At 41.7% G+C, this 22,588-nt stretch overlaps 1 protein-coding gene across 6 annotated transcripts in view; it reads right to left on the bottom strand.

Annotated features, from left to right (window-relative positions):
* EIF2AK4 (eukaryotic translation initiation factor 2 alpha kinase 4) overlaps nt 1–22,588 on the bottom strand; it is a 115,048-nt gene that overhangs the window by 68,908 nt on the left and 23,552 nt on the right. For 5 of the 6 annotated variants that reach the window (XM_019935275.3, XM_073800730.1, XM_019935274.3 and 2 more), the window contains 6 exons: nt 21,366–21,518; nt 19,032–19,112; nt 17,378–17,526; nt 9,000–9,115; nt 5,715–5,872; nt 4,294–4,829 (listed from right to left, as the gene is read on the bottom strand). In XM_019935275.3, coding sequence (XP_019790834.1) covers nt 4,294–4,829; nt 5,715–5,872; nt 9,000–9,115; nt 17,378–17,526; nt 19,032–19,112; nt 21,366–21,518 — 1,193 coding nt within the window. Of the gene's footprint in view, nt 1–4,293; nt 4,830–5,714; nt 5,873–8,999; nt 9,116–17,377; nt 17,527–19,031; nt 19,113–21,365; nt 21,519–22,588 lie in introns of those variants that run through there. The other variant, XM_073800732.1, reaches the window with a different exon arrangement.

Genomic DNA, 22,588 nt, shown 5'->3' with positions numbered 1-22,588 from the left:
TCTGCCGAAGGCTCGCCCCCGCACTCCGTGCCCCTCCCTCCCCTCCGGCCTGAGTGAGCCAGAGCCCCCGAAGCAGGTGCTCCTTTAACCCCGTCCTGTCTGAGGGAAGAACAGACGCCCTCAGGCGACCTACACGCAGAGGCGGGTGCAAATCCAAACCTGAACCCTAGGAGCTGTTCGAACAAAGAAGAGAAAGGGAAATCTCTCCCAGCAGCCTTGGGAGCAGCGGATTAAATCTCCACAGTCAACCTGATATACCTGCATCTGTGGAATACCTGAATAGACAACGAACCATCCCAAATTGAGGAGGTGGACTTTGGGAGCAAAGATATATTATTTTTTCCCCTTTTTCTCTTTTTGTGAGTGTGTATGTGTATGCTTCTGTGTGTGATTTTGTCTGTATAGCTTTGCTTTCACCATTGGTCCTAGGGGTCTGTCCATCTGTTTTTTCTTTACCTTTAAAATTTTTTTTCTTATTTTTTATTTTAATAACTTTATTTTATTTTACTCTATTTTATTTTATCCTCTTTCTTTCTTTCTTTCTTTCTTTCTTTCTTTCTTTCTATTTTTTCTCTCTTTTATTCTGAGCTGTGTGGATGAAAGGCTCTTGGCGCTCCAGCCAGGAGTCAGTGCTGTGCCTCTGAGGTGGCAGAGCCAACTTCAGGACACTGGTCCACAAGAGACCTCCCAGCTCCACGTAATATCAAACGGCGAAAATCTCCTAGAGATCTCCACCTCAACACCAAGACCCAGCTTCACGCAATGACCAGCAAGCTACAGTGATGGACACCCTATGCCAAACAACTAGCAAGACAGGAATACAGCCCCATCCATTAGCAGAGAGGCTGCCTAAAATCATAATAAAGCCACAGACACCCCAAAACACACCAACAGACGTGGACCTGCCCACCAGAAAGACAAGATCCAGCCTCATCCACCAGAACACAGGCACTAGTCCCCTTCACCAGGAAGCCTACACAACCCACTGAACCAACCTTAGCCACTGGGGACAGACACCAAAAACAACGGGAACTATGAACCTGCAGCCTGCGAAAAGGAGACCCCAAACACAGTAAGCTAAGCAAAATGAGAAGACACTCAGCAGATGAAGGAGCAAGATAAAAACCCACCAGACCTAACAAATGAAGAGGAAATAGGCAGTCTACCTGAAAAAGAATTCAGAGTAATGATAGTAAAGATGATCCAAAATCTTGGAAATAGAATGGACAATATACAAGAAACGTTTAACAAGGGCCTAGAAGAACTAAAGAGCCAAACAAAGTGAATCAGTTATACATATACATATATCCCCATATCTCCTCCCTCTTGCACCTCCCTCCCACCCTCCCTATCCCACCCCTCTAGGTGGTCACAAAGCACCAAGCTGATCTCCCTGTGCTATGCGGCTGCTTCCCACTAGCTATTTTACATCTGGTAGTGTATATATGTTCATGCCACTCTCTCACTTCGCCCCAGCTTACCCTTCCACCTCCCCATGTCCTCAAGTCCACTCTCTACATCTGCGTCTTTATTCCTGTCCTGCCCCTAGGCTCTTCATAACCATTTTTTTAAATTAATTTTTAATTACATCAGTAACACATGAATACTTTCTCCTTCCAAATATTAAAACACTACTGGTAAGGATAAAGTCTTGGACAAACGTCCAAGCAAAAGATAGTTTCAATTTGTGGATACTGATTTTTAAAAAATGACATCATCCTGTACATATTATTCTTCAACTTGCTTTTTTATTTGACCACAGACAAGGCTCTGCACCCAATTCTACTGAGGGGAGGGGCTGTTTCTCCACACCAACAGGCAATTCCCCAACACCAGTTGGGTGTCGTATGTTCAACTCAATTGTGACACTATCTACCTGGAGACAGCATCAGATCACACAGGTTAAGGGCTCAGTCTTATGAGACTGCCCTCCCCATCCCCACTTGGGACACCAATAGCAAGCCCAGGCTGTGACCGGATTCCAACGACCTTCTCCCTGGGTTCAATTAATTTGCTAGAGCAGCTCATAGAACTCAGAAACATTTTACTCACTAGGTTACCAGCTTAATGTAAAGGGCTATAACTCAGAAACAGCCAGACGGAAGAGATGCATAGGGGTATGTGGGAAGAGCCTTGGAGCTTCCCTGTCCTCTCCAGGCCGCCACCTACCCAACACCTCTGTGTGTTCACCAGCCCGGAAGCTCTCTGAACCCTGTCCTGTTTGGCTTTTAATGGAGGCTTCACTACAAAGGCATGACTGATTAACTCACTGGCCACTGGTGATCATTCAACCTTCAGCCCCTCCCCTCTCCACAGAGGATGGGGGTGGGACTGACAGTTCCAAACCCCTTAATCACGTGGTTGGTTCTCCTGGCAACCAGCCCCATCCTTAGGTACTTTCCAAATCCACCTCATTAATATAACAAGAGACAACTCTGCTGTTATCCCCATTTTTCAGAGAAGGAAACTCAGGGTAGGGAGTTTAAGTCACTCGCCAGAAGGGATAAAGGTGGGATATGAACCCAGCTGTCTGGCTCTGAGTCTGGGCTCTTTTCCATCACAGAGACTGATGTGAAACAAAACCTTTCTCCATAGGATGTTCACCAATAAGTAAAAATATAACTACAAATGAAATGCTGCTATACTTGTCTGGGAATGATTTTTTTTTTTCCTTTGTTAACTGGGGCTGGACAGCAAAGGTAGTAAAACAATACTGTACAGCTGCTTCTAAACCAAGCACAGTCTATCAAACCACTCTATGAAGAAAGAAACATACTAATCAATCTAAAGGCAACCATATTATTAACAGAATAAGAAATAGTGCTGATCTCAAGTTCAAAACTGACAGAGTGGGCTTCCCTGGTGGCGCAGCGGTTAAGAATCCGCCTGCCAATGCAGGGGACACAGGTTCGATCCCTGGTCCGGGAAGATCCCACATGCCGCGGAGCGACTAAGCCCATGTGGCACAACTACTGAGCCTGCGCTCAGTAGTGCTCAGCCGTGCGCCGCAACTACTGTCTTCCCCATCCCCACTTGGGACACCAATAGCAAGCCCAGGCTGTGACCGGATTCCAACGACCTTCTCCCTGGGTTCAATTAATTTGCTAGAGCAGCTCATAGAACTCAGAAACATTTTACTCACTAGGTTACCAGCTTAATGTAAAGGGCTATAACTCAGAAACAGCCAGACGGAAGAGATGCATAGGGGTATGTGGGAAGAGCTTTGGAGCTTCCTGAGCCCACGTGCCACAACTACTGAAGCCCGTGTACCTAGAGCCCGTGCTCTGCAACAAGAGAAGCCACCACAGTGAGAAGTCTGCGCACCGCAATGGAGAGTAGCCCCCACTCGCCGCAACCAGAGAAAAGCCCGTGCGCAGCAACGAAGACCCAACGCAGCCAAAAATAAATAAATAAAATAAAATAATAAAATAAATAAATTTAAAAAAACCTGATAGCACAGAGTTTTTCTCTAAGAGGAAAACTAGGAAAGTTTTACCTACTGAGTCCTTCCTTTTACTGTTAAATGTGAAAAGATAGGTTCTACTTAAAGTTTGCAGTGTTGTATGTGAAAATACATAATGCTACTGCTAACCTCTACTAAGTTATTTTTGACCAATGAGGAAGGGCAGAAAGCTAAAGGTGACATTTTGAAGAACGAAATCAGGGAATTCCCTGGCAGTCCATTGGTTAGGACTCCACACTTCTACTGCTGAGGGCCCGGGTTCAATCCCTGGTTGGAGAACTAAGATCCCACAAGCCAGGAGTCCCCAACCCCTGGTACCTGTCTGTGGCCTGTTAGGAACTCGGCCACACAGCAGGAGGTGAACAGAGGGCGAGTGAGTGAAGCTTCAACTTCATTTACAGCCGCTCCCTACTGCTCACATTAATGCCCCTTAAGCTGTTTTCTAAATGGGAGGCCTTGTCTTTGACCCCTTAGGAACCAGCAGCAAAGGTGGACAGAGAGGTATTCCATTTGGAATACCTGGGGCATTTCTCCTCCTAGCAATCCCTATTGACTTCCTAGGGTATAACAGGCAGTCCCCAAAAAGTAGTTTGAAAACCTATTATTAAGAGCCCAAGTGAATTTAGAAGAATGTAGGAGTTATGGGAATGATAAATATAAGTGAGAAAACAGAACATATGTGGGTGGGAGAGGACTGGGAGAACAAAGAATTAACTCTAATACTGTTCACTTTTCAGCTTATACACATGACTTAGACGTTTAGCACATTCAAGCACAACCAAAAGTATAGGAGTAAAGTGCAATTAGAGAGAAATCTCAATGATACTCACTTCTTTAGAAAATCTTGAAAGTCAGCTGGTAAGTCACTAGGGATGGTCACAGGGTACTCTTCACACTCCTGTCCTTGGCTGAGGGAGAGCAGCAGAAGGCCAAGACGCCAAACATCCCCTTTCTTCCCCGTTTTATAAGGTAGGGCACTGTCACTAAAACGAACCCGCGTTTGCTCAAACACGTCCTCCTTGCAAATGTCCGCTAGGCGCTTAGAAATGCTGTAGTCTGTAATCTTGATGGTGCCCTCTGCATCCACTAAGACATTCGATGCACTCAGAACCTTGTGCACCACGGAATTGCTGTGCAAATAATCAAGGCCTGACAAGAGCTGAGTCGCGTACCTGCGAAGCTGATGCCCGGGGATAGGGCCCGAGTGGCTTAGGTGGGCCGAGAGGGAGACCCCATTAGTGTGCTCCACTAAAATGTCCACCACAATGGAATCGTCGTGCTCTTTGAGATTCATTGCAAAGTAGCGAACTACGTTTGGATGGCTCAATTTTACCAGTGAGTTGAATTCCGTTTCTGCCCCTTGAATCTGGTATGGAAAAAACCAGTAAGGTGATAACTGGGTTGGTAGGCATTAACTAGTGTTTCACTTTAGAAGTGAAATATTTAATAGAAAATGCACTTTCAAAGGAGAGGAGAAGGAATATGCCCTGAACTGAGTCCTCTCCTAAACCACAGGGTCAACCTACAAGTTCATAAAGATGGACAAGGTTCAAAAGCAACTTCTTTTGCGACGTGGCCACCAGAAAAAAGAAACATTAATTTAAAAATAAGTTTTCCTGATTATAAAGATTCACTGTCAAAATTTTAGTAAGTACTAATACAAAAGAAAAACCCCACAATTTATCTTTATGGTCACTACCCAAAGACAACTGTTAAGATTGCAGTGTCTTTACTTCCAGGGTTTTTTTTTTTTGTCATAAATACACATACATTTCCAAACACAATGCTTTACCTACTGTTTTATAACCTTTATTATGTAACACTGCAATATGCAATATTAAATGTTCTCCTTAAGCTCAGTATTATAAAGAACTATAAAATTCTCCAGTCCCCAAAAATTCAGTTGTGAAGCAGTATTTCAAAAAACTGAGAAAATGCAAATGATTGCAAATAGCACAGTTATGAAGTACTCTTTAATCCCAGTTGGAGAGACAGCTATTAATGGAATAATAAAGGCTGAGAAAGGAGGTTGAGAAGCAGCTGCAAAAGTTTTGACCGTGTTGTGAAGTTCTGAAAGAGGCAGCAGGGGCTGAGAAAACTTATGGTCTTCCACCACCCTCTCTGGTTAAACAGATCTCATAGCATTTTGGGTCATCTTTGGTGGCCAATGAAATGCACAGCTATTTTGTTTTGTCACCGCCTTAAGCTCGAGATTAGTCCTTTTGCTCAGTGAGCCATCTTGGATGCCTACCTGCTTTTTGCACTTATCAATCTTCTCTTTTTCTTGACTGGTAAGGAATGGACCCATTTTCTTCTGCCATTGAAGAACCCACTCATACAACAAGACAAAGCTGCCAGTGGCTGTTTCCAAAGCATTGTAAACTAATTTTCCAAGCTGCTCATCACTGCCTGCACATTGAAAGAAAATATAATTAAATTTCACTGGTACATTTTCTGTGGGCATTTAAAAAAAAAAAGAGGGAATAGACAATCATTCATTCAACAATGGATACCACGTACTAACTATGAAAAATGTGATTTCATGTAATACATGCTCTTTTGTAACCAGTTTTTGGTATTTAACAATATACTCTGAACTCTAAAATATTAAATTTTACAAAGGGACAGGATTCGACAGTGAGATCTTAGTATCAGACTAATGTTTTCTTCTACTAGCCGTTATTGACGATGTTACTTTCATAACCAGTCCACCTCTGATGACCGTGCCTGCTGGTGTGGTAGAGCAACCCTCACACAGCTGCTAAATACCAACTAATGTAATAGAAGGTGTTTGGAACTAGGAACGCTCCATCAACGCAGATGAGTGTACACAGTGAGAACAGGTTTTAGTAACTTGGAAATTTGAATACATCAATGATTTTCTAAACACAAAATGTGAATATGCTCAGTAAATACAAACTGGCCAATGGCTTCAAGGGAAGGAACCAGTCGTGACAGTTTAAATTTGAAGCGTGTGAGAGAGACACATTCATTTAGTGATAGGCATATGGTTTCAACCTATACCTGAGAGAGCTCAATTTTTGTAACACCAAAAATTTTCTTACAAAAATCTAAATTTTTATTAAAGACTATAATAGAAAATCACCAAAAAATTGGAAGTGGAGAAAAATATTACCCACAATATCACCATTTCATTTTATTTCTCTTCTAGCTCCCTCTACCCGTTTTTTTTTCCTAATTTACCAAATCGTAGCATATATAACAGGGTTTCTCACCCTGGGCACTATTGACATTTGGGACCAGATAATCCTTTGTTGAAGAGGGCTGACTTGTATACTGTAAGATATTCAGCAGTATCCCTGGCCTCTATCCACAAGATGTCAGTAGCACCCCTTACCCTAGTCTTAATCATCAAAAATATCTCTAGATGTCACCTAATGTCCCCCAGGGAACAAAATCGCCCCAATTGAGAACCACTGATATTCTTTTCTTTTTCTCATATTCTTTTTCTCTTACTATATAAATAATATTGATAGTTCTCCATGATGCTACATTATCTTCATAATGAAAAGTGAAGTAACCTGTATACATAAGACAAAGTGGTCTTGGCAAAAATACTTTGGAGAAATGTTGCTGAACTAACTCACCTAGAGAAGCAGTTTTACTTCATAGAAATGCTGACCATTTAAGAGATTTTATTTAAAATGATCTGTTATGCTAGTCATAATTCCTGACATTCTCAGCTAAGGGGAAAAAAAAAAACCCTAATGTTTGAAAATGTGTCAATCAAAGGAAGCAACCTGTGGAATGTTGGATCTATGCAGCACACGCTGGAGACACACGAGAGTAAACGTTTACGGGACGGAATGTGATGTGATTTACATAAAGCCTAATTAAATTCGTGAACTATATGGCACAATGTCTTGCAATATTTATCTCCCCAACTGGGACTAAGTGGGTATTTCATAGTTGCTGGTTGGGTTTTTATTTTGTATTATAGTTCTATTATTGCCACCCTCCTTTTGTCACTTTTGTGTGACGGGGATAATGAAAGGGACAAAAGAACACACTGCAGTGAGGCTGAAGGAAAATGTTACCAAAAGAGCTCAGGCTGATACTCTACTATGTGCTACCGATGATCATCTATACAGAAGCCTCTATAATGCTGTAATATATAAGGAATAATATCTAGGGAAGTTCTTGATTCCCTCTAGTTCCAACAGCTTTAAAGCAAATGTTAATTTATTGATCTTTTACAAAAACATTTCTCAGAAAATCAGGACATATTTTAAAAACTAGACCCGTCATGAGAAAACAAAATAAATAATTTACTTGGTGGTTTTATAAAAAAAAAAGTTCAGGCTGCAAAAGTGTCTCCTCATGAGGGTATTAAGTAAGGTGAATCTGTCTAATGAGTACCAGTGAGACTAGGAGACAAAGGTAAGGTAATAAGCAGTTGGATTAATTTGCCTTCCTGATTTCCCCAGATTATTAAAAGTTGTGAGTTTTATGTTGCCAATTCATGAGTCGGAAATGCCTCAGAGTCAAGGACAGTCTCAGGACCAAAGCCAAGCATCTCTATCAAAGGTCTTAAGCCTGCCCAAACAGTTGCTGTGTCTGAACAGGGCAGGCTCTGCGTATGTGCAGAATCCTGCATGGTCCAGGCAGCCTCAGTCAGCCAAGGTTGAGTGTCCAGATCACAGACTCTTCAGATGCTTGATTTCTTCTCCCTCCACCTGCTGCCCTCTCCCGGGCAACTCCCCTGTTTGTTTATACCTCCTCAAAGAGGAAGGGAAAAGATAACGGAAGAAAGCAAACTTGACCCAGGTAATTTAGCTACCTGTTAGCTCGGGTAAGAATACTCATGGGATTGAAAATTGAACTTAATTGTCAAATTCACCATATGCAAGTGATCCCTACACCAATTAGTGGCTGTATCTGTATGACTGATAAAAGATCATGTACATTTAGGGCAAAGGAAGTAGATACTGAAAACTTGATTTTAATATAAACAAGTCAAACAGCAAATTGCTGAATGAGATTCACTCCAAATAGCCACCTGCTAAATAAGATGGCTAAACTGCTAAATAAAACACATAGAAAATAAAGTGGTTTTCCTGGTCTGGTACAGTATGCCAAGCAGGAAAACGCTAAGCAGGTGGACAGCAAATTAAGAAAATGAGACTTGACCATTAAAGATCATAGGCATTAGAACTCATCTTGTTACACATATTTTATCAGCAACAGATGCACAAGATGCAAAATTCTACTGATTCATAATATTTCAACCATTCTGGTTTTGAAAAGCTTGGCTAATTCTAACGACGGCAAATTTTAAATTACCTTTCTGCTAACGATATTGCCAAGAGCCTGGGTTTTTATTTCCATTTTACAGAAGGGGAAACCTGAGTGACTTCTTCTAGTCATCAGGAACAGGAGCTAGGTTGACTATCAGCTTAAAGGGTCTTCCTTGGACCGCGCTGGTGTAGACGACGCGGCATCTATTCTACCCCATTCCTTCATGATTAACTTTCGTCATTAGAATAATTTAAATGAGTTTAGCTAGTTTACTCACCAATACATTTCCCTTTGTGCACCATGAGCTGATCAGGACTACCCATAGAGAAATACAGGATTTCACAAGAGCCAGGAGAATCTTCACTACTACACACAGAATACTGACGTTCTCGCCTTAAAAATAAATTTGGACAACGATTTTTTTTCTTTAAGATTAACACAGGAAATTCTTGCCCCTCCATTTCTTCCTGCTTACTAGCCCACTCACTGTCCAACATCTGTCTCTGCTGGGAACTGAGCTGAAGGTGCTAATGGGAAAGCTGTCCAAGCCCCCACTCGCCATTGAGTCTTCCCCACATGAACTCTACAAACCCCTGTGCTCTACACCTGTGCTGCCCAGTATGGTAGCCACTAGCCACATGTGGCTACTTAAATTCAATTCAAACTCAATTAAATGAAAAATTCAGCTCTTCAACTGCAATAGGCACACTTAAGTACAGAGATACCTCATTTTATTGTACTTGGCTTTATTGAACTTCAAAGCATCTGTGGCTTTTTTTTTTTTTAGATTGAAGGTTTGCGGCAACCTTGCATTAAGCAAGTCTAACAGCTCCATTTTTCCAACAGCATTTGCTTACTTCATGTCTCTGTGTCACGTTGTGGTAATTCTTGCAATATTTCAAACTTTTTCATTTTTATTATATTTGCTTTGGTGATCTGTGATCAGTTACTACTACGACTCACTGAAGGCTCAGATGCTGTTTATTAGCATTTTTCAACAAAAAAGTATTTTTAAATTAAGGTATGTACATTGTTTTTTTAAAAATATAATGCAATTGCACACTTAATAGACCACAGCATAGTGTAAGCATGACTTTTATATGCACTGGGAAACCAAAAGTTCATGTGACTTGCTTTATTGTGGTGGTCTGTTCCCACAACATCTCTGAGGTATGTTTGTACTCAGCCTCAAGTGGCTAGTGGCTACCATATTGGGCAGCATTGATCGAGAACATTTCCATCATCACAGAAGTTCTACAGCAGTGATTTAGCTCTATTCCATGTTGACCCCACATCTCGTGCACACACACATCTGGAGAAACCTGCAAAATGGCGGGCTTGGAGCACTACAAATTCCTGATCACCAACTGGGCTTCCCACTATTGAATGCTCATTCATTCTCTTTCTGGTCTCTGCTCTTCCCCTTCACGACTTCTTCAAAACACTCAAAGCCCAACCCCTCTTCTTCTCTTTCCCTTTTTCTACTTTTTTTTCTGAGTGGGAAGCAATAGCTGGGAAGCTAGATTATAATGCAAATATAACGAGTAAATCGGGAGAGCTTTGCAGGGATGAGGCAAGGGAGAGAGCTCTTGATGGTCAGGATCGGACACTTGGAAGAAATGCTTTGATCTCTAGGAAGCAGCCCTCTCACTCTGAGCGTGATATTGACCTCCACTTTCACTGAGAACATGAAGAAATGAGCAGTGAAGCCCACACTTTCTGTGGGTCCATCTAGAAAGTTACTTGGCATCTGCCCCATTTTTTCTTCTTCCCGGACTGTAAGGAAGGACAGCTGCCCTGTCCTCAGTTCCATCCCTACAGTCTCCTCTGGGACCCTGCACCATCAGTTAGTCCCTCTCTCCTGTATGTTCAATCTGTTCCTCTATATCGGCTCCTTCCCTCAGCCTATGTATCTTTCCCATGTCCATTCTACTCTCCCTCAATCCCATGCCCCGTCTTGTTTTTCATTTTCAAACTTCTACACTTGCTGTCTCCATGTCTGCCCCTTCTATTTACTCTTCATGGCACTGCGAAGTCAATCAAGCTGCCACCTCCCTCCTACCCACTTTCAATCTGATTTTTCCCCTTGGTTCCTTTTTCCTTTGTGGTTGGTGGCATAGTCATCCATTCTGTCTCACTAGTCAAAAATGCGCATGTCTCCCTGAGCTCCTAGACCTCCTGCATCTAACTGATCCCCAAGTATCAGCCTCTCTTCTCCAATTCCCCTGCCCTGTTCAGGACATCACCAAATTTCTCCTGGATACAAGAAATACCCCATTATTAACTGGTCTCATCACCTTCAATCCTATACACCTTCCCCCGCCAACACCTGCCCACACTGCTGACAAGACCTGTTATGACTTGAGTCTCTCATACCACATGTGTGTCCACAAATTCCAAATACCAGGGTATGACTAAATACACTGTAGCTCTGTTTAAATTTTGACTTCTCAAGTTATTTGTGCAACGCTGGGCATACTGAAATTTATAGAGAAAAGGATAAGAGTGAGGGTTTAAAATGATGTGCTAGACTTATTAACATATAATAAATGATCCAGAAGCACCTCTACATGAGCTTTGCCCCCTCCAACAGATGGTGCTAATAGTCACTTTAGTCTAACTCCTCTATGTTCTTTAGTTTACAGTGTGTAAATGCTTGATTTTAAGGCATTTTAGACTATTAATCACCCCATCATGACTGTTAAGTACAAACCCAATGAGATTGTTAAGAGTTCTAGTAAGAAAAGATGTATCATTAGGATTGAAAACAAACCCAGAGATCATTTTAAAAGTGAAAGTGTCAAGAAAAGGACAAATGTGGTACATGCCACATGGGATATACTGACAGCAGGAACAATTCTGAAGGATAAAAAGTAAATCACAGAGAGTTTGAAGAGAAGGAACAAAGAAGTCCAATGTCACTGACGTTTCCTGTTTTCACCCAAAAATGTGTACATATTGGAGGCTCATACTGTCTGCTTTGGACTCATCAGAATTGGGTTCAGAACAACCTTCTGGAACCTAATCCATTAATAAGTAAAACAGCTCCTAAACTCCAGCAGAAATAGCCATCCCAATGCAAGCAAATGGTATTTAGAAGCAATTAACACTGGTGCCATTGCCAATGATTTTTTTTTAAAGATTTATTTATTATTTATTTTTGGCTGCGTCGGGTCTTAGTTGTGGCACACGGGGTCTTTCGTTGCTGCACACGGGGTCTTTCGCTGCGGCACATGGGCTTCTCTCTAGTTGTGGCGCAAAGGATCCAGGGCATGTGGGCTCTGTAGTTTGTGGCATGCGGGCTCTCTAGTTGAGGTGTGCGGGCTCAGTAGCTGTGGTGTGTGGGCTTAGTTGCCCCGCAGCGTGTGGGATCTTAGTTCCCTAACCAGGGATGGAACCCGCATCCCCTGCATTGGAAGGTGGATTCTTTACCACTGGACTACCAGGGAAGTCCCGTCATTGCCAATGATTAATTCTAGATTATGGAATGTTCATGGGGGTTTGCAATATCATTAGAAATATCACCCATGTTATCAGTTTTTCCCAGTAGCTGTGGCAGTACACAGGATAAAGGGTGTTTTAAACAAAATTGCCAAATAACATTAACTGGGTTTTATAAAGAACAGATAAATTAGACACAGTTCAATTTTAGAAGACTAAATTAGGCATCTACGACCTTGATACCTCAAATAAGGAGAAAATATGATTTTTTAAAAAGCCAAGTAGCAAGAAAAGAGGAAGCAATTTGTCTACTAGGGACTTGAGAATCAGACTCCCACCCAAAAGACTGCTCTGTCAACATGGTCAATGGTGTAGATGGTTGGGATGGGACAGAAAAAGGGGATCTCAGATGAGACACAGGGGGCTAGTGTAGTCTCACCTTCCCGCTTAATTCACCAAGAGGCCACAGAAAACTCTAGCTCTTGGTCCCCCAATTTGAAACTCCAGGCAGCTCTGTGGACATAGAGTTAGTAAGAATCGCTGACATTGCTTAATTTGAAGTGAACCAGTATATGCCTCCATGGAGCCAACTGGAGAGACTGAACAGTGGAGGCTCACAAGTGTGGAGAGATGTATCAAGGATTCCCTCTTCCCCTACCCACATCCTTAATACTTCAGCGGTTCCCCAGCGCATGTCTTATACTTAGGAGACAGGCTGGGACCTGGGACCCTTTGCTGCAGTGCTTTCACCTGGACAAACACGTCTCCTAGAGCAACAGAATACAAAGAAACCATAAGGGACTAAAAATAACTGTCTGCATGCCCCCTTGGGGCAAATTATGAACAACAAGATACAAAAAGACCAAAAACCCAACTGCCACTTCTGAGGTGTTGGCAGCAAAGCTGGGTACTGAGCATGCACCCTGCACACAGCACCACCAAGGGGGTGGGGTCGACCACCCAGGTCACCCCTCCGGCCCAACCCAGGGGTCTGCCCCTACCCTCACCCCATTTAAGGCACCAGCTTGCCCCCCCCATCTCAGAGACAGAGCAAGGGCACCTGTTATTTGTTTTTGCTCCCATGTGCTATATAGCACGAGTCCCAATAAAGCCTTGCCTGAATTTCTCATCTGGCCTCGTATCAATTTCTATTGATTAAAGAGTCCAAGAACCCAGCTGGGTAACACTTATACCCTTAATTATCTCTCCTCTGTAAGGAGGAATAGCCAGCAGTTACCACAGCTGGTGTCAAAATCAGGAAAACAAACTACCAGACAACCTGATGCTGTTTCCTGGTGAAAATGGGTGATGTATCCTAGATTCTGGGCTACACTTTAATAACCTGCACAGAAGGCAAGTCTGAAATGGTGAAAATAATCCTCTACCATGAACTACTTTATAGAATTTTTTTTTCTTTTTTTGCTTCTCCTAAAAAGTTCAAAGTGCCCATTTATGAGATACAACATCCCTGGGAAGAAGGCAGGAGAGAACTATGTCTGCATTTACAAAAGACAGCTTGACACTGAATGGTTAGTTTTAACTGACACTTTAAAATGGTTAGTTTTATATTATTTGAATGTTACCTCAATTTGAAAAAAAATAAAAGGTAAATCCTTCAAGGGATAAAAAAGACAACCTTAAGGACACAGAAAATAAAGCTGTTCAACAAAGACAAAAACACATCCGTGAAAAGCTGGGCCAAGGGGGCTGGCCCTTGAGTGTCAGGCCTTTAAGCTCTTTCCACTAGAACAGTGAGTGGTTTTCTGTTCTCTTTCTCTTGTTTTACGCAGTGGAAACCTTTCATTAAATAAAGCCTTACTGATTTTTGATATGCCCACATAAAAAGAAAAGCTGAGTCACCCTGGTTGAAGAGGCTGCAGACTCTACAAGTGCCAAAATGACAGTCTGTCCCTTTCTATCATCCTTCCTGACCCCCTCCCTCCCTTCATCAGACGTTTACTGAGCACCTACTCTGTCTCTCCCAGGCACTGTTCCAGGACCTGAGGGAAACACAGATGAGGTCCTTGCTCGCATGAACTTGACATTGTCATGAAAGGATAAAGACAATAAAAAAGCAAACAAATGTATATGAAGTTCAGTTAGCAGTAACTGCTATGGAGAAACTTAGAACAGGGAAGTGGAGAACAAGTGACTAAGCAGGGGAGCGGGGTGTGGGGGGTGCTCAGGGAAGGCGTCTGAGGTCACTTGTAAGCGCAGAACCGCAGAACCGAAAGATAAGGAGTCAGCCATGCAAAGTGCCCCAGGGAGAGCGTAGCAGGCAGAGAGACTGGAAGAGGCCCTGAGATGGGAAGGAGCTTGCTGTGCGCGAGGGCCTGGAAGATGAGCGTGGCTGCCGTGCAGAGGCTAAGGGAGGGGGAGAGTAGTACGAAGCATGATGTGCAAACTGTTCCTCTGCTGTTGCTCTCCTGTTCTCCATTCTCCACTGGCAGCCAGGAAGAACTTCACTCAGCGTGGATCAGATGGTACCTTATTCCTCTTTAGAACCCCGAATGGCTGCTCATTACACCTAAACTCCTGACCCGACCAACAGAGCCCTCCGTGACACACCCCTGCCGCCCCCTTGAACCACTGTCTCCATGCCCGCTCATTCTGGCCACGCTGCCCTGTTTGATGAGCTCTGGGCAGCACAAGACCAGGCTGGCTTCGGGTCTTCTGCACCGGCTGCTCTTTACCCGAACAGCTGGCTCCGTTCCATCAACCAGATCTGGTATCTGTGCCCCCCCAGTCGAAAGCCACCGTCCTTCTGTCACTCAGGATCCAATCCTTGGACTCCAATCTAAAGTAGCCATCCAGTCTTTCTTCAAGACAGCCTATTTAAATTCTCTGCAGAGCGCTAGTCACTATCTGACATTTTCTTGCTTGCTTGTGGACAGCCTCCTCCAACTAGAATATAAGCTCCATGAAACCAGCGTCCTTCTTGATCTTGCTTATTGAATCCCCAGGACTCAGAACAGTGTCTGACCTTTAGTAAGTGCTCATTAAGTATCTGGTTCTAGATTGTACTGTTTTTAGTCACAGCCAATTCGAATAATGCCTGCTGACAACAGTGATGACAAGGCCATCTCTACTAACTCTATCAAATGTATCTACTAACTGAAAGAATAAAATGGAACACTCTGGTTATTTCCTTTGGCTTTCCAACTCAAAGACTAGTGAATAGCAAGGAAGAAAAAGAATCATGAGTATGCCATGAGGTACCTCAGTATATCAAAGACTTTTTTTGTTTGTTTGTTTTTCTGCGGTATGTGGGCCTCTCACTGTTGTGGCCTCTCCCGTTTCGGAGCACAGGCTCCGGACGCGCAGGCTCAGCGGCCATGGCTCATGGGCCCAGCTGCTCCGTGGCATGTGGGATCTTCCCGGACCGGGGCATAAACCCGTGCCCCCTGCATCGGCAGGCGGACTCTCAACCACTGCGCCACCAGGGAAGCCCTCAAAGACTTTTTATTTCTTAACTGAAGAAGCATGTAAACTATATTTTAAGAAATATTCATTCTTTTCTAGTCGGTAGCCAACATAGTGCCAGAGTTCATGCAGGTTTGTACAACAACGTTGGCAAACGATACATAAAAATGATTTCTTGGGCTTCTCTGGTGGCGCAGTGGTTGAGGGTCCGCCTGTCGATGCAGGGGACACCGGTTTGTGCCCCGGTCCGGGAGGATCCTGCATGCCGTGGAGCGGCTGGGCCCGTGAGCCATGGCCGCTGGGCCTGTGCATCCGGAGCCTGTGCTCCGCAACGGGAGAGGCCACGGCAGTGAGAGGCCCGCGTACCGAAGAAACAAAAAACAAACAAATAAACAAACAAACAAAAAAAGATTTCTTCTTGGATGCTCATGGAATGTCACATTTTATCCAAGACATACAAATGGCCCTCTACAAGCACTACATGAAAAGTTCTACCTATGTCAAGGAGGGAGAGAAGTTCCCATCCTTCCTTGAATAAACTTGCTAATAATCTCTGATCTCAAAAGCCAAGTCTAATCTTGGACCCGCTGTCTACAGTTAGCCGCAAAAATGGAAATGTTTAAACTAAAAAAATTGTTTTTTATACATCCTTATTCATGGCATTGATTTATTTCCACTGTTTCTAACACAGTAGGAATCTGTCAATTATTTCCTACTGAAATACCCTGACAACTTCAAACTATGTTGGAAGCCCAGTTGCAAAAACAATCTAAATTGGTGCAAGGAGTTATAACCTTAAAAAGGAATTGTTACCAGAAACTGCATTCAAGAAAAGACTTAGTTCACCTTAACAGTAGGTGCTTAAATGTTAATATCAAAATAATTTCTGAGCTGATTTTTTTTTTAAGTAGATAATTAGGGAAAGAACTGAAATGATTCCTTCGTATAAACAAACTGTAACCCGAAAGATTATATAAGCTTTTAACTTGGTACCTAAAATGTTTCTTTTTATAGAAGAAAATGTTGGTTTTAAGTGCTGCTTAGATTCTCACAAGAGATAGTTTAAACACATAAAGAAGCTGAATTATAATACCTATACTACTTCATCACCCACCTACTCACAAATGGATTCTGTACTAAAATTCCTTTCTGGTCCACAGCGGGTCACAGCAAATAGACAGGGAAGTCTCAATTCTTTGGTGGAAAAGGATGTGGAGGAAGAGATAGTACCTTTCATATCATCTCTGGCGACAGGGAACAACCCAGGAGCCCACCTGCAGTAACAGGGAAGCCCAGTGTCCTCAGTAGCAACAGGGAGGGGAGCCCTGACAGCAAACTGGGGCTCCCATCCTCATGTAAAGGATCTCCCACACCCGTGCCTGTTTTGGAGTATCCCCCACATCTGTGGTGGGACCTAGGGAGTTACAGACTGCAAACACACACAGTGTGAAATCTGACTGGATGATGATTCTGACAGAGAAAAGTTTTTAAATCACTTACTGAATAATTAGATCATTAAAAGTCAGATCAAACTGCACTGGAGGCAAGACTGTGAAGTGTTGTACTGTTATAAAAGGGAATGAACCCTAAAACTGGTTTCATGAAAGATACTTGGAAAGTGTTAAATGAAAATTTCATTTCATATTGCTAATATTGCTAATATATTAAGATATACAGGCGCTGCAAAAGTTATTAAAACTATCATGTGACAATTCCACCAAATTTCGCTACAAGTTGTTTTAATTCTTCTACATCTTTCATCCCTTCAGATCAGAAACCTCAGGGACTTACCTAGACCTTCCAGATGAGTTGGTCCGATGTTTACCATTTCCTATAAAGTCAGGAGAGCCTCCATGTAGAATGGCAGCTGTTCTGTGTCCTCCTGGGTCTTTCCTAGAGGTATGATCTTGGTTTGACAAACTAGCTATTTCTAAACGTTCCTTAAAAGAAGAAAAGTAAAACCTACTTTAGATATGTCATAAGTGGAAGACAATTCTGGTACATAATTATACATATGTAGAGAATGCAAATCTTATTTAAGCTGAATGTTTCCAAGTGTAATAAAGTTGAACTCAACTTTTAAAAGTTTAATGTCCAAATATATACTGGTTCAAGAACTGAACGCCAAGTGAGTTTTATAAACGAAAATGCTTAGAATCATGGAATATACATGAAAAGTTAGGGAGAAGAGCAAGAGATGAACAGAAGGAGGCATTCAGAGAGAGAGCAGATTCAATATCCTATAATAAACCATAATGGAAAAGAGAAACAATGTTCTAGTACCGTTTGCTGAAAAGGCTATCCTTTCTCCAGAATTATCTTTGTACCTTAGTCAAAAAATCAGTTATATATACATGGGGTGGAGGGGGTCTATGTTTGCATTATGTCTTCTGTCTATTGACAGAATTAGTATTGTTCTGTTATCTATCTTGACTCCAATATTAAACTATTCTGAACACTGTAAAAAACAAACAAACAAGGAGAGAGCAGAGTGAGTGACAGGAAGGCAGATCAGATGTAAGATAGGAGAGTTGGTGGGAACAGTAATATCACCTTAAATTTGTATACAGCTTTGTACGTTCACAAAGGGCAGTACATTTATCTGTGGGAATAATTACATAAGACAGAAAGGAAGGCATTATCTGTGCCGTCTTAAGGGGTGAGGAAAATGAGCCTCGGAGAGTGTCATCTGTCAAGGTCGCAGAGCCAGGCAGTAAAAAAAGCCAAAGCTTTCAGCCAGGTGCTGCTTACCTGCACATCAGTGCCTCCACCCACTGCACCTCATTGCTTCCCTTAAGTTTAATGCCATATTTCTCTAAAAGAGAATGAGCAAAATTGTCTCTGGATTTCTCCAAACATGTGTAGCTGGTTTTTGATTGAGTGGGACTCAGGAAAAATATAGGAAAAAGGACTTTATCCTTTTCCACCCCTGCTTTTTAAACCAGATCTGTTGAATCCTTCTTTTCCATCACTGAATGAAATCTCAGGGAGATCCATGTGGTTTCCATTCACTCTTCTGTATGAACAAATAGTTTTGTTTTCCAAGTATTAATAATTCCAGTCTGGGTTGATTATCAAAACTTCAATCTCCTCTGTCCTTCAACTCTTTTGATAAACTACTGTAGTTATGTAAGCCAAAGACATCTACAGATAACATACAACTCTAAGTTTTGCTACTTATTTGGAGAATCTAAAATATATAATGAATGATATTTGGGGGACTTTTTAGTGCTTCATTTTAAGCTTTACTACTGATACTAACAAAGGAGGGGAAAAAGAATAATGAAGGAAAAAGAATAATGAAGAATGAAGGACAGGGGTCCTGACTTCTCAGATATTCAAACATTATAAAGATACAATAATTCAAATATCATCAATGGAAATAAAAAGGTTTTATGTTTAGCAAAATGTAAACTATTCGAGTATGGCAGAATTGCTAGAGTACCTGCTTAGCCATTTCTTTCCTTTTTTTCTCTTCTTTTATCTCTTCTTTCCTTCTCTGAATCTCATGAAGGATTTCACGTTGCTGAAATAAATCATACTGCCATCAAATGCTGATCTCTGAAACCCATACAACATACGAATTCTGTAATCACAAAAAATCTTTTGAATTTCAGTAATTCAAGCTCTCATCTCCTAAGAGATCTGAATATCTAGAACCTTAATACAAACTGTAGTTACGTCAGTTTTATTAGAGTTCTTAGGCAATAGGCTTCCCACTTAAATGGGTGTGAAGACTGTGGGGAGGGACACGTACTCCCCATTTCTATGTGGACGGACTTTTTTTGGAAGCACGGAGTCCTAACTACTGGACCGCTAGGGGATTCCCAATGTGGAGGGACTTTAACTGCAGCAACACCATGGGCCGCTCACTTCTCCCCACACTTGACTGAGACCCTCCTCTTTGATACCTGCCTGTCTGCAGAGAACATGCACTTGCGCCTACTGTCGGCCAGGCCGCTGGGTGGAGGTGGGCTGAGCTGGGTGCACACCCACAAGCCACAGACCTTCAGGTGCATTCCCCAATCAGTTTTCTGAGTATTAAAAGTGGCATTTTGATCTCTATCCATTTGACTCATGTAGCTATTACTCAAATGATTCTGAATTTTAGGTAGAGAAAAATAATGTTTTTTATGAGCTGCCTAAAATTCCAGGTTTTAAATATCAAAACTATTGAGAAACTCACCAAAAACTATTACAGCAATAATATAAAGCATACCCAAAACTTACAGGTAGTTATAGTAGGACACCAAAACAAGTCTGTTAAATATCCTTATCTTCTAGTAAAAATGTGTCTGCCTAAGAACAATGACAACAATAAGGAACTTTAAACCCTAAATGGTAACTAGGCTACGCAATTAAATAGGAGATAAGCAGTAACAAAATGAATGGAACTGGGATTTCCCTGGTGGTCCAGTGGTTAAGACTCCGTGCTCCCAGTGCAGGGGGCCCAGGTTCGATCCCTAGTCAGGGAACTAGATCCCGCATGCTGAAACCAAAAAAAACCCCAAAAACAAACAAACAAACAAAAATCCCTCATGCCGCAACTAAGACCTGGCACAGCCAAATAAATAAATATTGAGGAAAAAAATGAACGGAACCCACAAAGACAGTGTTAACATAAGTAAAGGATGAACAAAATGAAGCAGGAAAAAAGAACCAAGAATAAGAACCTAAGAAAAGCAGGAAAAACAAAACCCTACAAGTAATTGCAACACCTAAGGGAAGAAAACTAAAAAGCCTCACTGAGAGATAAAAATAAATGGAAAAACATTCCTGGATAGGAAGTCTGAATACTGTCATAATGTTAATTCTTCCTAAATGAATACATAAGTTTAGTGCAATTTTACTCAAAATTCCACAGGCTTTGTTTTGTTTTGATTTTGAGAAAGCAATCCTATAACTTATCTGTGAGAATAGCCAACAGAAAAAAAAAAAAGAATGAAGGATGAAGGGACAGGGGTCCTGACTTAGACAGTCAAACGTTATAAAGATACAATAACTCAAAGAGTGCTGTAGAGACTCAAGATAAAAACATGAATTGAACAAAAGAGACAATTCACAAGTAGAACTTAGTATAAATGAGTAGATAAAATACACTTTAAAGGAATTATTACAAGTCACTTAAAAATGAATGATTACTTAATAAATGTGTTAGGAAAATGACTGGGAAAAAAGAAAAACTCAGACCCTCATTTTTACAACCCACACCAAAATAAGTTCTAGATAAGTTTATTAAAAGGCTAAATAGAAGGAAAAAAAAACTTAAAAATCAGGAAGGAAATTTAGATACATGTATTAACTCTGATTAAAGGATTTTTAAAATAACACAGCAGTATACATCCATATGCAAATTAAGAAAAAGTAAAAATGGTTAATGAACAAAAAAGACGTTCAGTCTCTGGCTTTGGCTACTCATTTGGACATGAGATACTTGTCCCACAGAGGGAAGAAGATAATAGCCTCTGAACTCCTGCACAGCTTTACAAGCACAGAAAGAGCACCAGAAGTTTGGTTAAGCCAACTTCCTTTTTCTCTTATTTAAAAACCTGGACTAAGCGTTCTAGGGGTAGCATTGATATCTGTTGGGAGGGAATCACTCATAGTATTTATTTCTTGGTTACTCTTAGGGCCTTCTTTCACATGAATCCATGATTCTTGGATCAAATGCTGAGCAAAACTTAAAAGAAATACCAGTAAGTGAGTAGGTAGAGACGGAGGAAAACCTATAGGAGCTCGCAGTCCTCCGGGCCGGACACCGCGGCGACAAGGGTCTCACCTCCTCTTCCTCTTTTCGCTTGGCCTCTAACTGCCTCCGTTGCTCCTCCTGAGCCCGCCTTTCCAGCATTTCTTCATGAAAAGACTTGGGAGGGGGCTTGTTGTGCTCACAGAGGAATGACTGCACATGGTAAGCCAGTTCAAATATCATCACCTAAACACATGGATGGAAATCAACCACAAATGGTCAAATGGTCAAGCAAAGCAGGGCCTCAAGGTGAGACTACAGAAAAACATGCAGGCCATCCGAGACCCACTCACAATGGTGATATTCATTTTGATGTGACACGTTCTAAATTAGGTCTAGGATGCAACCACAGGAGGAAAAAGCTTTTACAGCACTCACCTCATTGTGTTACCATCAAGAAAAATCACTATCTAGATAAATGAAAAACTTCACTTTTCTTTTGCAATCCTATTCAATTTATTAGCATTTTCTGTATAATAAATCCGATAAAATGTTTTTCTGTATAAATAAATCTGGTAAAATATTTAAGACTGCATAAAAGTAAAGACTACCTTCCCAGCTAGAAAACCTGCCTACATAATGACAGTTGAGCAGAGAATAATCATTGCTAACATGAGAGCTTTCATCTATCCATACAGCATCCTGAAAACATCCTACTGGGGTACAGAGGCAAATGCTTAAAGGCCTCACTCTCTCCCTGCTAGTAATGGACCAGTAGGAGGCTAATTAATACTTAGAAAGCATTTCATTTCCACTTAGGGAAGCATTCACAGTATCAGAAGGAAAAAGGCCCCCCTCTCAGACATCCTATGTGAATGTAGGAAGCCACTTTCCCCAACCCCTAAATCATAAACCATAGCTTGGTTGGTAAATCAACAGAGCAAGGGTTTCTGGGACCCCACACTGACCAACTATTCCAACCCCAAAGAGGTCAAGAGTGCCAAGCTCCTTCTGCAGATGAGGACCACCACTCTGAAATTTCTTTTTCCTCAATTACAATGAAGCACATTAAAAATTATTGTTCCTAAAAGGACTTAGGGTGGTAAAAAGTAACAGAATTCATTGTACACAAGAATATATAGTTTGCCTGGTGTTCACCTTTCTTTTGGGGAGAAACCACAGCTATTGTTGGGGGAAGCTGTATTTTTTATTGTACTAGAAGCTGTGGCGTTCACTAGAAACACTAGTTTAGAGTCTAAGAGGCAAACTATTCTGTGAAAAGCTCTTTTAAGGAAAGCTGGTTAAAGAAGGCAGTT

The sequence above is a fragment of the Tursiops truncatus genome, chromosome 2 (assembly GCF_011762595.2).
Source record: "Tursiops truncatus isolate mTurTru1 chromosome 2, mTurTru1.mat.Y, whole genome shotgun sequence".
NCBI lineage: Eukaryota > Metazoa > Chordata > Mammalia > Artiodactyla > Delphinidae > Tursiops > Tursiops truncatus.
This window is presented reverse-complemented; position numbering and strand designations above follow the sequence as displayed.